We start from the raw sequence: 15,088 nt of genomic DNA, 5'->3' as shown, positions 1-15,088 counted from the left end.
GGAGTATTGCAAACTGTTTCATGGTACTTGCCAACTTAGAATAATAATAAAAAACTTAGTTGCTGACGCGGTCTCGGGTTCGAACCCTTGTGATCATACACGAATTTTTCTGTAGTGAAAATTTACTGATCGATTATGAGGCTAATTGAGTACATCAGTAGCGAAATTAACACTCATACGGTCGAAGTGGCGTAATGTACAGGGTGTCCCAGGAGGAATGGGCAATTTTCAGAGATATGACAGGTTCAAATGGCTCTGAGCACTATGGGACTTGGCATCGGAGGTCATCAGTCCCCTAGAACTTAGAACTACTTAAACCTAACTAACCTAAGGACATCACACACATCTTGCCCGAGGCAGGATTCGAACCTGCGAACGTAGCAGTCGCAAGGTTCCGGACTGAAGCGCCTAGAACCGCTCGGCCACCACTGCCGGCTGATATGACTGGAATGATTATTCGAAACAAAAAGGTCTTAGTAAACATAGGCTCGAAAATGCATATCTTAAGAGCTATGAGAAATTTTAGGCATAAGAGATATGTTTCGCAGTAGAGATGATGATGAAATGCTCACAGCTCTTAAGGTATGCATTGTAGAGTCGAAGTTTACTGCACTTTTCTGGTTCGAATATTCGTTGTTATCATATCCTCGAATATTGATCATTCCTTCTAGGTCACACTGCAGAATGGTTTGCACGAATATGGTGCGACAAGAGAGAAAATTTAATCGAAACTACAGTGAATCACTCGGATAAACCAACTACTCTAGCAGGTACCTCATATTTTACTCCGGCTTTTACTTTTTAATAATGTTAAGGGCGGCTGACGTTCTTATGACATAACACATCTTACTGCGGAAGAGTCGACAAGCCATTACGAATTCACGTCCGTATCAAATAATTTTGGCACCAGATTGCATCACGCACTTTCTTAAAGTAGAAACATTGATCACTTAATTTCGACGATCAGGGAATCCGACGAGTACACCAGAAGGTTATGGGAAATCCGTGTACGATAAATTATGCAACACGTAACTATCACAACAAAATCAAGAAAATTTATTCTATATAAGGCATTTATTGCTGATACAAAACACTGGCAATAGGCTGCCCTCCGTAAACAGTACCAGCCACTTGCTTACAGAATTCCAACGTTACGAACTCCACCTGCTATACCCATTCAGTTCTACCAACATCACGGAAACGAAAATAACGTAGTACTTCCAGAGAGCTTCGTATATTTAATTCAATCGATCGAAGATATGCTACTACATATCTCTAGGATGAATGTACATCGCTTTATGATATAAAAAATAATTATATAGCCTTGGAAGGAAGGAAAGCTGAAAGAAAACTAAATATTACATTCTGAGACATGGTAAACATAAGAAATACGACTTGAAACGTGATACAGTGCAGATAAATATTAAGGGAGTACACCAGAAGGTTATGGGAAATCCGTGTACGATAAATTATGCAACACGTAACTATCACAACAAAATCAAGAAAATTTATTCTATATAAGGCATTTATTGCTGATACAAAACACTGGCAATAGGCTGCCCTCCGTAAACAGTACCAGCCACTTGCTTACAGAATTGCAACGTTACGAACTCCACCTGCTATACCCATTCAGTTCTACCAACATCACGGAAACGAAAATAACGTAGTACTCCCAGAGAGCTTCGTATATTTAATTCAATCGATCGAAGATATGCTACTACATATCTCTAGGATGAATGTACATCGCTTTATGATATAAAAAATAATTATATAGCCTTGGAAGGAAGGAAAGCTGAAAGAAAACTAAATATTACATTCTGAGACATGGTAAACATAAGAAATACGACTTGAAACGTGATACAGTGCAGATAAATATTAAGGGAGTGTTTTGCTGACACAAATTCCTACAGTATGAGAAGAATCAAATAATACCCAGAACTTTAAAAAAATAACACGAGTAAAATAACAGTGTTTTTATTGTACGTAAAACATTTTTCTGCAGTAGCAAGCCTCATTACTACCACTTCAGATGTTGGCACCTTGAGGGGAGGGACTTCGTTGTGTGGTTTGTCTGTACATTGATCTGTAGGACTATTGCTGAAACTGCTAACGCCATCTTGAAGAGAGTGTGCTGTGCCTCGGGACGTCATATTTTTATCTCCCGACATCAACATTGGCGTTGGATTGAATTCCATTTTTTCTGGTTTTATACCCATCTGGACGGACCAAGGTATTGTGCTCGAATTAATTAATTAACAAAACGCGATTTCCTGAAAAAAAAACTATGTTATAGGTCGGTAATGTTTATACTAGTTTATTAATAATTTTGCTCGCATTCATTGTTTCTGTCTAGCTATTGATGAGCCAGCAAGTTCTGAGAACTCATACCGACAACTGTGACGCATTATTAATATTTTTTTTGGTGCTCAACCAGTGCCGTACTTAGTTAAAGGATTACTTGAATCATCTCATTCCTCTAAAGGGGGAAAATTGCCGGATAGAGCTGCTTCTTCACATTCTTTCGTACATGGAGAGATTAGTTAACGCTCATTGTGTAAATGAAACATGAGCTGTGGCTGGTTTTATTCGACAGCACCCATCGTTCAGTATGATTTTGACATGAGAGACTTTTAATTACATCTTAATCACGAGTTATGTTGTGATACAAGTGTTATCCCTGACACCTGCTATGGATCCCCTGCACGATGATTGCAACTGTTTGTATAACAACAAACATTGACGGAGGTAGTGTAGTGCTACCGCCTGACGCATATAGCGGAGAAGCTAATTCCCGACCCATCATTCTCTGCAGTGTTTCGCTTGTCTTTCTATCTGCTGCTGCTAGAAATAGATTTCTGTGAAAGTCGAGATTTGTAAATGAAAACTCGATAAATGTGATTTGAGACTTTCTCGGCGTATTCCATTCGTGAAATCTTCTCGGGTGATCAGCCGAGTAAAGGCGTCGTCTTCTCGTAACGTTTCGAAGGGTTTCGTACCCATCATCTTCATCGCTTGAAGATGATGGGTACGAAACCCTTCGAAACGTTGCGAGAAGACGACGCCTTTACTCGGCTGATCACCCGAGAAGATTTCACGAAAACTCGATAGTTTGGAGAAAACCTATACAGTTTTAGTCGAAACGAATACTGCAGCTTCTACAGTTTTGGCAAATCTTAATTCCTATATAAGTCGTACCTCTTCTATTGAGTCATGTCTTATTATACGATAGTATCGTGAGAGTGTAGATTTGTTTATATGTAAAATTTAGAAACTTCGACATTCGAAGCTCGTCTTGTGAGGTGCGCAAAAGGCCTTGTTGTCCCTGGCGTTAGTCTGAAATCATGACAGACAATTTTACTCTTTCGTTTATTTTGTAATGTAGCCGTTAGTTGAAGTTTTAACGGGTGCTATTTGCCATTATTATGCACATTTGTGACGAACATTTGGTGGAAGTTGCGAGAGAGCATGTCTTAGGACACTGTAAAAACTACAAATTTTTGTTTTCTGACTTGAAGTTTGTCTTCAGTACAAAAGCATCTTCTGAGCTTGAAGAATGTGCAGAGCTAAATTCTTGGCTGAGAACAGTAGATGGTGTCTTTTATTTACCAGTAGTATAATAGTTAGTATTGTAGAATTAGAAGAAAAGGTAGTAAACAAGAAGCTGGAGGTTGTCCTAGTATTAACACACAGGGTTTAGATATGAATATGGCAGGAGTATTAGGAAGGGGTACATCCCACACTGCTAATTAAGTTATTTAGTATAATAGTTTAGGGCAAGTATGCTGCTGAAGTTCACATGGAAATAAATTATTATAGGGATGATTGTTTTGTTACTCTAATTCATGTCCAATCCAAAGTAAACAATTTCTGGCAATAGAACCAAAATAATAGTGTTGCTGAATAATAGGACTAAAGATAGTTGGAAAGTTGTCTATATAGCATTTTGGAACTTCTGCAGAAATTTAATGCTGTTGTATGCATTATAAGACTAATGCTCATTGAAAGTGAAATGTGAAAGTGTAACATCATGCTATGACCCCATTCCCCCACTGCCACCTACATTTCTGCTGTTGATGTGTGATACATGTACATAATTTGCACCAAAGTACTTGTGGGTTGACATTGTTTTATGATGAAAATTGTGTTAAACATGCCACAAACATAGACATCAGATTATGCTACAGATTAGGCTGTTACAAAAACCTTAATTCCATATTCATATTCGTTGACCTGACAACTCTCAACCAGATTGTCACCTCCCAAACTAGCCCTACACCTGGGTCTATCTTACTGATCAGTCTGTCATGAGAACTAAAATTTAAGTGTGTGGGTGGACTCATAATCACACTTGTGCCCTGGTTTCATTTCTGATAACATTATCCAGGATGATCATCCGCATTTACAATAAATTTTTCTTAGCTAAGCAAAGGGAAAACCTTGGCAACATTGCCCTAATTTTGTTTTTTGTGATTCGCATGTTCCCATGGAAACAAAATTAACATGAGTGGAGGGGTGACAGCCTGTCATTCTTATGTTGGGCAAGTTGTAGTTTTTTCTAAGAACTCTTGATAAGATTGGATAAAGAGACAAATTAGAATGATGGTTCATAGGGGGAAAATTTTTGTATGTGTTAGTACAGTAAATATCTCAGTGAGATGTGCTGTTCTCATTGTTGGATAAGAGCATACAGTAATAAAATAAAAATTCCTTGTATATTATATGAGTGCAAAGTAAGATTTGCAGGTAGCAGTAGCAAGGGGAGTGTATCTGACAAGAAGGAACAAATATGGCTCTTGGTCTACAAAGAATTTCACCTCATCTGATATTTTATCCTAGTGGAAACATACATCAAGTGCTGCTGTTAATACAGAAATAAGAAAGTAGGAAGATATAAAAATTTTGATTGTGTTGCATTGGCTGTTTACTGTTTTAAGTGCTTTATTTTTAAATTTTCTGGCAAGTTGATAGTTATTTATAAATCATAAGGTCAAATTGGCTGAACAAGTCTGGTTGTGGGCAAAAAGTTTTGTCAAGGAATAGCCCAAATTAGATGCTAGTTGATGCATTGCTGTAGTTAAAAGTATAAAAGCAGTTCAATTGAATATACTGATATCGGATAGCGGCTTGTCTCGTAACACATTGTTGTGGCATGTTGCGTTATGCAAGTACAGCCAGCAAGAGAATAAAATATTTTTTGAGTAGGAGGGGTATATGTAGGTTATAGTGGCAGCCTGCTGTAGTGTGTAGACAGAGGTTGAGGAGTTGGTGAAATGGTATCAAATACTGCAGTTGATCTGTAAAAGCTGTGGGCAATGTAATGACATTTGTGATTATAAGAAGTTTCACATTTAAATGTTTGGGACGTTTACAAGTGGGTGTACATTTTTTAAAGTGTACCCAGGGCAAAATATTATTGCAGTTAAAAAAAATATCCTTTAACTTGTTTCACAGCCTGATAAGATTTCTTGTATACACCAACAAAAGCTTTAGTTGTACTTAGTTCAATTTTTTATCATAAATGACTTTGATCTGTAAATGCTGGGAGATAGATTCGTCTTCACTAAGCTATTTTAAGCAGAATGTTTTATTTAAGAACAGATTTTGGTGGTATAAACAAAAAATTACAATAGCACAGATACATGTTGTGATGGGTTCCTTGATAATATAGAACCTCCTTTGAGTTACATGAAATGCCAGGAAATATTTCCACAAAAAGTCATATTTATTCTGAAAAGGACACACACACACACACACACACACACACACACACACACACACACACACACACACACACACACAGAGCCATCTCTGGCAGGTGAGACGGAAGCAGTTGTGTGGGGTTGAGGAGTCGTGTGTGTGTGTGTGTGTGTGTGTGTGTGTGTGTGTGTGTGTGTGAGAGAGAGAGACAGAGAGAGAGATTATTTTTTTCTTCCCTCCGAAGAAGGTATTGGTCGAAAGCTAAACATGTATTCATCTTTTTGTTATAGTTATATGCAAGTCAGTGTGTCAACTTTACAGTGAGTAGCAGTTTACCATTTTCCAAATATTTTTGACATTCCAACCTGGAGCTTCCATTGTTTAAAATAGCAATTGGTGGTTGTTGTTGATGTTGTTGTTTTTGTTGTTGTTGTTGTTGATAGTCTCCACTCTGGGGAAGGGCTAATACAAACTCCAAACTTTTAACTGCACTGAAGTAAAAGGAAAGGAATTGTAACTTTAACTTTTATAAGCAAAAAAAAAAAAAAAATCAATTTAATGCTTCAGACAGTTTGAATTCAAACTCCACTATGGATTTCAGTGGGCATGCCATCATCTTGAGGTGAAATTTGCTGTTTTATTTTGGGTTGTGCTTATGTGTCATCATTTTTTTTGCACAGTGTTGGAGGCAATAAGCGTGTGTTTTTACACATATCAAATTCACAATATTTAAAGTGCAAGGATGTTAGCTGTACCAGTGTTTCTGGGTATTTGTTATAAATTCTTCTAGTGCTATGCAATTCTTAGTTCTAAAATATGAAACTGTGATAAAATATAAGTGAAAAAATACAGATGTTTATTAAAGGTGAAGTAAGCTTACATAATTTTTTTTATTTTATGATATCTCAAAAATATAATTGGTCAACTTTGAAAGAAATGAAGTTGATTCTGATTTTTCATTTAGTAGTTTTTGTCCAATCTGCTCGTTATGTATGAAAATCCCAAGCACTATGTTCAGGTTCATTTTACAGCATTTCTTTAAAAATGCAGTATTTTCATATTACTGCTTATTTTCAAATTTATGTCCAATGTTTTTTTTCCAGAATCTGTCATAATAAAGGCATTGCTGTGTTTGGTTAGAGTTATGTATTAGACCCCCGCCCCCCATTGTGGTGATGAACTGACCTGTAGCAGAGCTGAAGGTGTAGGTTAGACCCATATCACACTGTGAAAGTTCTTTGGTCAAAGATTTTGTCAAACTACTTTGATCAAAATACTTCGTTGCAGGAGCTACAACAGTATCATCAAATGTTTTGTCATTGTTGTTGAACAATGGATGCCGAATTCTGTCGTCTGTGTAGCATCATTTAATGTAAAATTGGCGGTTTGCAAAATGCTTAAAAAGAAACATAAAATGATTGTGTGTGAAACCAAGGATATTGGGATGAGAAGCTCAAAATGTTAATCAGTGTTGGCTTTGTGAGCTACTCTGCAAGGACTTAAAAGGCAACAAAAATTATGTGAGAATTAGTGAACAAACATTTCAATTTGTTCTTATGAAAGTAGCCCCTCATATTTGCAAAAAGATACCCATTTAAGATTTAAGATTTCATCGAGCACAAACAACTTAAATGGTATGGACACATCAGACGAATGGAACAGGAAAGGCTACCAAAATGCATAATCGACTGGGTACCAATTGGAAGAAGAAAATGGGGACGACCACCTGATACGTGGATACAGGGAGTTCAGTCAGCAATGAGGAAGAACAACATTCCTGAAGATTTATGGACAAATAGAGAAGAGTGGAGAACAATAATTAGTGACTTACTGTAATCTAGAATAGGTGCTCGAAAAATGTACTCACATTGTAAATCCAGAATAATAATAATACCCATTTAAGAATGTGATTGCTGCTTAAGATAGTAATTTGGTTATGTTAAGATTTTTACCAGTAGGTGAAACCTATGTGTACCTGCACTACAGTAATCTCATCCCACAAAGTATTGTTTCACATATTGTTCCAGAAACATGTGAAGCAATATATAAATCACTTGAGGAATTTATGAAGGTCAGGTTATGTAATTTGGAGTAACAAATAAATACAGGTATATTTATTTCATTTATGTACACTTTACTGTCAGTATTGTTTCCACATGTCCATAGACACCATAATCCATTTAATTTTTTTCCTTACATCATCCACAGCACAGCCATTTTGAATACAGCTGACGGCTGCAGCTATTTCTTTGACTCTGTAACTGCTTATTAAATTGAAGTGAGTCAAAGAAATGTACAAAATGATAAATGTTGACCAAAGCTGGGCCCAGACTCTAGCTTTGTTCAAAGATCTTTGAGCAAAGAAATCTTTGATAAAAGCTACCCTGGTACACTGAGATTTGACCAAATGGCTGTGATCAAAGATTTTAGTCAAAGGCATTTGACAGTGTTATACGGGCTTTCGGTTTGCAAGGTGACAGTGGGGTTGAGAGATGGTAAAGCCAATGAATTTGAAAGCAGAAAATCTGTTTGTGGTAACAAATTGACTGTTAGTGAAGCATAATGTTTATGTCCATGCCATATTGAAAAAATGCAAGGGGGCTCTAATAACTTTTACCCCTTCTTTAAAATGGATTGTGAAATAATGCCCAGTTTGGTCTATGTATTGAATGAGAGATATATTTTTGGAAGATTCCTGGGTTTGGGTAGTTGTCAGGGTTGCTTTTATTATTGTACCTTAACTACAGCAAGGTGTAAGAGAGAGTGCAAAAACGTTCATGGATCCGAGCGAAAACACCCAGGATACCACATAGTATTCTGATCACAGACTGGACAGTAATGGCTTTGTCAGATTTCAGAGATTTGATTTGAGATTAATTGAAAATTTTGAACTGACTTTTGTTATTGGTTTCTCCCTGTTAAAAGGTATGATTTCTCAGATGCAGTGGATACTTCAAAAGAGGAAGGGGATATTAAACTAAATGTTTTTAGCAAAATGAGCCATGATATTAGGATATTTATTACATATTTAGAGAAAAAAAACTGAACTGTATTTTGGGTTATAAATTTTTGTCTTTGATAAATATTATGGAGTAAAAACTCCATCGGGGTTTTCCATGATGTCATGAGACCTTCGAACTTGAACTCTGAAGCACATATGAAGGAGGTTATATAAGTTTTATAAGTTTGCTTATTATTGTACACACATCATCTCAAACATGAGAAGGAAACACAGAAAATAAACACTCTATACAACAAAAAATGTGTGTTTACAGAAGTTATGTTTCATAGATCCGAGACATTGGAGATACTAAATCAATGTTGAAGACTATAATTTTTTTAATACTATAAGAAATTATGGAAATTATCAACTTGACTTTTGAAGGAACATAATTTAAATTCCTAGTTTTCAAAATGTATGGTTTGCTGACTAATCACAAACAGATGCTTAATAAACTGTGATTTCTTTGGACTGTACAAGAAACAGGATCCCTAACAATGATGCAAGCACCTCTTTTCCATTTCCAGCCTAAAGACCATATAGTTTATATAATCAAGCCAACTGTAAGTTTTAGAAGCTGTCCAACATGCAGAGCAAATAAAACAGTTGCAAGAAACACTAGAGAATGTTTGTATTCGAGAAAAACAGGTCTCTTAACATTAGTATTGAGTGTGCCAGAACTGTGACACTTATACAGGTACCAACAACAGTACATCTTACAGACATGTATAATGCACCCATCAATGCTATCGTAGATATAAAGTATAACCTCTACAAATATAAGAATTTCTGGTGTGGACATTACATAATTACTTAACTTAGTGTAATTAGTGCTTATTCAAATTATTTTAAATTTAACAGAGCAACCAACATGTATACAGTCTAATGATGTATCCACAGGTAGCAGGTTATCAAGCCTGTTAGCAAATGTTTTTCAAATAACCTAAAAAAATGTAATTGTTTTAACTGACTATCATCCAATTATAAAGATTATATACTGTATTACTACAGATATGTAGATCATACAGTGATGGTTGTACAGTGAACATAAGAACACACTAATATATGCAAGTTGTTCAGTTTGCGATGCTCGGAATGTTAAACTTACAGCATAACATGAACAAAACATGACTATAGACTTCCTTGCTATCAAATTTAGCATTAGATACAATAGGAGAGCAACTACCTCCACCACAACACACAGTTAAACTTGACACATAATACATAACACCACCATCATTCATTCAGGCTTGCAGCTTTCAGATTTGTGATACAGAGTGGTCAGATAACAGTGAACTCCAGCAGGTTTTATTATTATTATTAGTGTACAGACATAAACACTAGCAAATAAATTGTCTGAACTAGGATACATCCCACACACAGTAGATTCTCTTTATCAAAATATTGTAAGTAAGAGCGCAACAGCTGTAACGTGATGAATCACTGACTGCAACAAGATGAAATACCATTGTTCTCAGTTGTTGACAATCTGTCATATAACAAAGCAAATATTTTCAAACAGTTCAATATAAATATCAGTTCTTCTGCTGTGAGTAAATTATCGCTTATCACTTTGGCGGGGAAAGGGGGGCGGGGCGTTCTGGAGTATGTTATGATCAACTGCCAAAACTGATCATTTCTACCTGAGCCAAGAGGACAGGAATTTTAGAATGTGGTTTAATAAACTTCTTGCAGCCTTTTGCCTACAAGTACCGAACGAATCTGTAGTAGTTGCCCATTTGATTGAAACTAGACACACTGTGGGGAATAATGAATATGACATGGAGATTCTACATATATAATACCAAAGCCGAAAACTGGACATCAAAGAATATATAGAAATTTGCAGGCACAAAATTACTAAAGAAAATTGTACATAAAACATAAAGTATATTTCATGTCACCTTTTTCTTTTCCTTCAGAAATCAACCAGCAGCTTTACATTACAGTTTTTTATACACGACCAGGCCTCAGAAAAATATCACTCGGATAAAGTGCAAACTCGGTAGTTCGGCGATAGTGAACGTAGATTTCAAAAGAATGTACTGTATGTATGTGCAAAGTTGCAATGTTAAAGGCACTAGGAGAATTAATATCAGGTGTAATGTAATGCTGTTTGGTTCTGAATATTTCTAATGTTTTCCGTGTGTTTTTGATTAGTCGTGATGTTTGAAGATTGTAATTTAAATGCATATTTAAATTATTTTGATTTCAGATCCACTTAAAGAATAAATTTTGGCTGTAGTTATCTGCATTGGGACCAATCAAATAGTAGGAAGTTGTTAACTTTGATATGTAGATTAAGTTTATTGATTATAATCCAATTATCACATAGTTAAGGAACTTTATGTTCATATAATATTGTTAAAGCACACTTATTTGTTGAGAATGTTCACAAATTGTGGATTGCCTGTAGTCTTATGTAAGGTTAATGAGTTTGCTGTTCATTAACATTTTTAAATTATTAATGTTCTATTTTCTTCACTTAAAAATCTAACAGCTCTGTATCACACGACAAGCTGTAATCAACATATTAATTATGTCATTCAATCCTGCCAATATCTTTGTGTGTTGTAGTGAAATAATGATTGTAATATAAATGAAGACCAGCAATTCAAAGAAACTGCGAACACAGATTAAAGGTGCCACAGACAGTTGATATTTTTCTCTATGTAATTTAAGGTGTGCAGGTACTGTAACATCCTACCAAATAGCAGAGGCACTGAATCATTGAAAGACACACAAACTACCTTTACTTTTTAAATTACATTCCATTGTGATATTGATATTTTTGTTGGTTATTGTTAGCATGGAGAAAGTGTTCAGTACCACTGGACAAAATGTGTTTATGCAGTTATATTAACGAATGATATTGTATCAAAATCTGGAAAAGTGTTATTTGCCATATATTTCAAATTGCCCAACCCATTATAGGCCACAGTACAGTGTTGACTGTAATTCACCTATATTGTGATTCTATCTGTGCATAAAAAAAAAAAAAAAAAAAAACTAACTTTACTGAAATGACTTACTTCAGAACCTGTAAATGCAGGAATAGTTATTATGCTAAATCACGGAATGATAAATCTTAAATTTCCTCAAACACGGTTAAGGAAAATGTGATTTGCATCTGGTCTGAATATTTGATATGTGAAGTATATTTTTTGTTAGCTCGTAAGCAGAGAGATAAGTATTTCTTGCTGAGAACTATCTTTACTGTAACACACCATCAAAAATCAGAATAATTTCACTTATGGGAAAGTTTTTTAACCACTGGAAAGAGTAGTCACTTGCATATGATGATACGTCGTATAGAACCAAAGTATAAAGCATTTTATAATGCTACGATATTGTAAGAATGGCAGGAAATTAGGCAAGGATGTAATGTTTTATTTCACTGAAAAGAATGAAGTGTCAGGACAGATAAAACATTGTATGGCTGGCATTCTGGTGTAAGCCTTCCTACTGGACACTTCTTTCATTGCTTGTGTGCCAGTGTTACTGCTTATTTTTTGGAAGAGTTTCTCCTTTGGTATCATAAGATTGAGTTAACTCCCATTACATATCCTTTTACTGAATAAATAATTGAGATCTCATTATTTTTAACTAGAAATGCTAATCATTGCACCACTTTGTCTTTAGATGGTGTGCAGCGACCTGATGTGCCTGTGAACATCCTTACATGATTCATTAGCTTCAGTTTTCACTATAGTCTCCACACAATGGCAGGGGTAGTCAAGAAGATTGTCATCTCATAAAAATGAAGCTATATAATTAAATCTGGGTTTGTTTTCTGGGTCATTCCCAAATATTAAGAATTAACTAGGAAGACTTCCTTATGGCACACTTCATTAATTCTGTACAGGAGTTCCTCATAGTAGTTTGAATTTTTGTCTGAGGTGTGTTGTTTGTGTACACTCTGACAAATTCCTTACATATTTGACAAATTTTTTAATTTTCTTATTTACAAATTTTCTAATCAGAGTTCTGCAAACTATGTATTGACTCATTCTGTGAACAAGTATCTTTGGCTCATGTGGACCCACATAACCTGACAAATATGCAGATAAAATAAATAATTATTTTGTCAGTCCTGGAACACATTGAAATCTCCGTGCCACACACCATAGTATATTGCTTGAGGAGTCAAAACAAAATGACACAGCCTGTTGATAACGTACAGTATTGTGCAGTAATTTGTTTTTAGCACCAGTGGAAATGTTGCTGCTGTGTGAAGCCAATCCAATTGCCTAAAAAGGTAATCTGGATGGGCCTGAGACAGGATAATCTGTTTAGGACTGTTAAGCTCCTTTAGATGATTATTTTTGAACCTTGTCAGAATAAGATAGTTATCTTTACAGATATTCTCTCACTTTTTTTAAAAACAATTGAAGCCTGTACTTTGTCATTGCACTTTTGTCACATGAAAACTGCTTTGGTAATTAGACTGAAAGAAAAAATCCAATTGATGTTGCAATTCTGAACTTAAACTGTTTCTATGTACACAATTTGTTACCAGTGCACTAACTCAGTTTCATTTTCCCAAAGCTCTCTCCTGCATTTCATATCACTCAGTCATCTATATTTTGTAGTTTGCCTTGTGTGCACATATGAATGCTGTACACACAGTTCATTATGTAAACGTTTGCTATGTGGCCGCTGCTTAGTGTCACTTGTATTTGGTACGCAGTAATATATCTGTATGTACATAACTACAATGCTAAGAATTACATTATAGTGCAATCACATTTCATTGGTGTCAAAACAGAAATAGTTGATACCCCTGAAATAAGAATTAACTGTAACTTCATAAACAAGGTTTTTATTACTGTTCTGGTCCCATCACTTAATTATTATGATCTTACACAGTTTATGAACAGTAGTTTCATATAGCAGAAAAATAAGTATTTCAGTTAATTGCTACATTTTCAGTGAATATGGGATGTGTTGGTGGGGGGGGGGGGGGGGGTGGCTACCAGAAGACTTGGACACCATAGCAAATTGTTACCACCACCAAATTTTGGTTATGTTGAAATATAAAGAGTAGTCTGTGCATAATTAATTTATTTTTGAAGTGTGGTACACAGTTGAATGTTAGATTTATGTTAAAAGTTCAGTGTTCTTTGATTTAGTTATTTACTTTTTTGTGTGTTTCTTCTTGTTGGAAGTACCATAAGTGCAAGAACAGTTTTAACAATTTTCCCAAAGACATTGTAATCATCATTGATAAGTGTTGTGAGTGAGAATAGATGTAAAGGCAATTTCCAGGGAAGTTGTTATTGTTCTCCTTAATTTTCAGAAATAAGGTTCGTTCCACGGGTCTGTTTTATCTAAATGGTTGCCTGGAGACAGAATGTCTACTTTGCCTGGGATTCCGTTGAAGGGGGAGAGAGGAAAGACAAAGTACCAGTTACGAGACATAAATAGTTTGTACAGGGTAAGTATGCAACTTAGTTTTTATGGATGTGAAGCTACGTGTCTCTCGGTGCCACTAAAAAAATATGGAATAAGGAATAATTTCGCTTTTGAAATTTATGGACGGCTATGGATAATATATTAAAACACTGTGATTAATTTTCATGAAATGTGTGCATTCCTTTGGAATGTGGAATTATTCTGTGGACTCATTTACTTAGCCTGGATCATTATTTTTAATTCATGTCATTGTTCAGCATGTGATGAAGTACTTTGATGTAGGAGACACTCTGGGCAAGCAGTCAGTTACTTTCACTTCATAGTGGTGTGAAGTAGTCACATTGTGTAAAAGTTATATTATTTTCTGTCCCTATGCAAATGCTTTTATCTAATATCAGAAGCAGTTTTCTAACTTTACTCCTCTCATTCTCAGTTCCTCAATTACTAAGGTCAAGGATTGTGTGTGATGAAAAATTTCATGTTAATGACAGGAAGAGTGTTAGATGTGGCAATTCATTATGTCATAGTTTGATGAAAATGAAATAGGTTTTGGGGACAACTGCTTATCTCAGATTGAAAAAGTGAAATTTCTGAAGTGTATGCTACCCTGTTAGCTGCTGTAAACTTGTTTCAGAGGAGTTGAGTTTGGATTTTATGACTCATTGCAAGTAAGTTATTCTTACAATGCTCTGTGAGTCAATGAATCCGAGTGTGAAATAATGCGGTATAGTGAAAGAAAGTTGCAGTTTGCCAGGTTTCTATAATGGCCAGTGTCTACATCAGAGGCGGTCTCAACTGTGCAGCATATATATGTCTAATGTATTACAATCAGCCTCATTGTTTAATATTTGAATGTAAAAGTAGGTAATCTGAAGACAGTGGTGAAAGAAATTTGAAATTTATGTTCATCAAGTTGACATACTACACTGGTAAACTACTGTCCAAAATGATTTTGAATGAGGAATATGTAAACAG

General features: G+C 35.4%; 1 protein-coding gene across 2 annotated transcripts in view; it reads left to right on the top strand.

The window, feature by feature from the left end:
• The first annotated feature begins 2,093 nt into the window (after positions 1-2,093).
• LOC124721518 (protein PRRC2C-like) overlaps positions 2,094-15,088 on the top strand; it is a 244,063-nt gene continuing 231,068 nt past the window's right edge. For both annotated transcript variants that reach the window (XM_047246536.1, XM_047246535.1), the window contains exons 1-2: positions 2,094-2,230; positions 13,998-14,135. In XM_047246536.1, the coding sequence (XP_047102492.1) occupies positions 14,052-14,135 (84 nt within the window). In that variant the 5' untranslated portion in view covers positions 2,094-2,230; positions 13,998-14,051. The remainder of the gene's footprint in view (positions 2,231-13,997; positions 14,136-15,088) is intronic.

The sequence above is a fragment of the Schistocerca piceifrons genome, chromosome X (assembly GCF_021461385.2).
Source record: "Schistocerca piceifrons isolate TAMUIC-IGC-003096 chromosome X, iqSchPice1.1, whole genome shotgun sequence".
Lineage (NCBI taxonomy): Eukaryota > Metazoa > Arthropoda > Insecta > Orthoptera > Acrididae > Schistocerca > Schistocerca piceifrons.
Note: the sequence above shows the minus strand (reverse complement) of the source record. Positions and strands in the feature narration are given on the sequence as shown.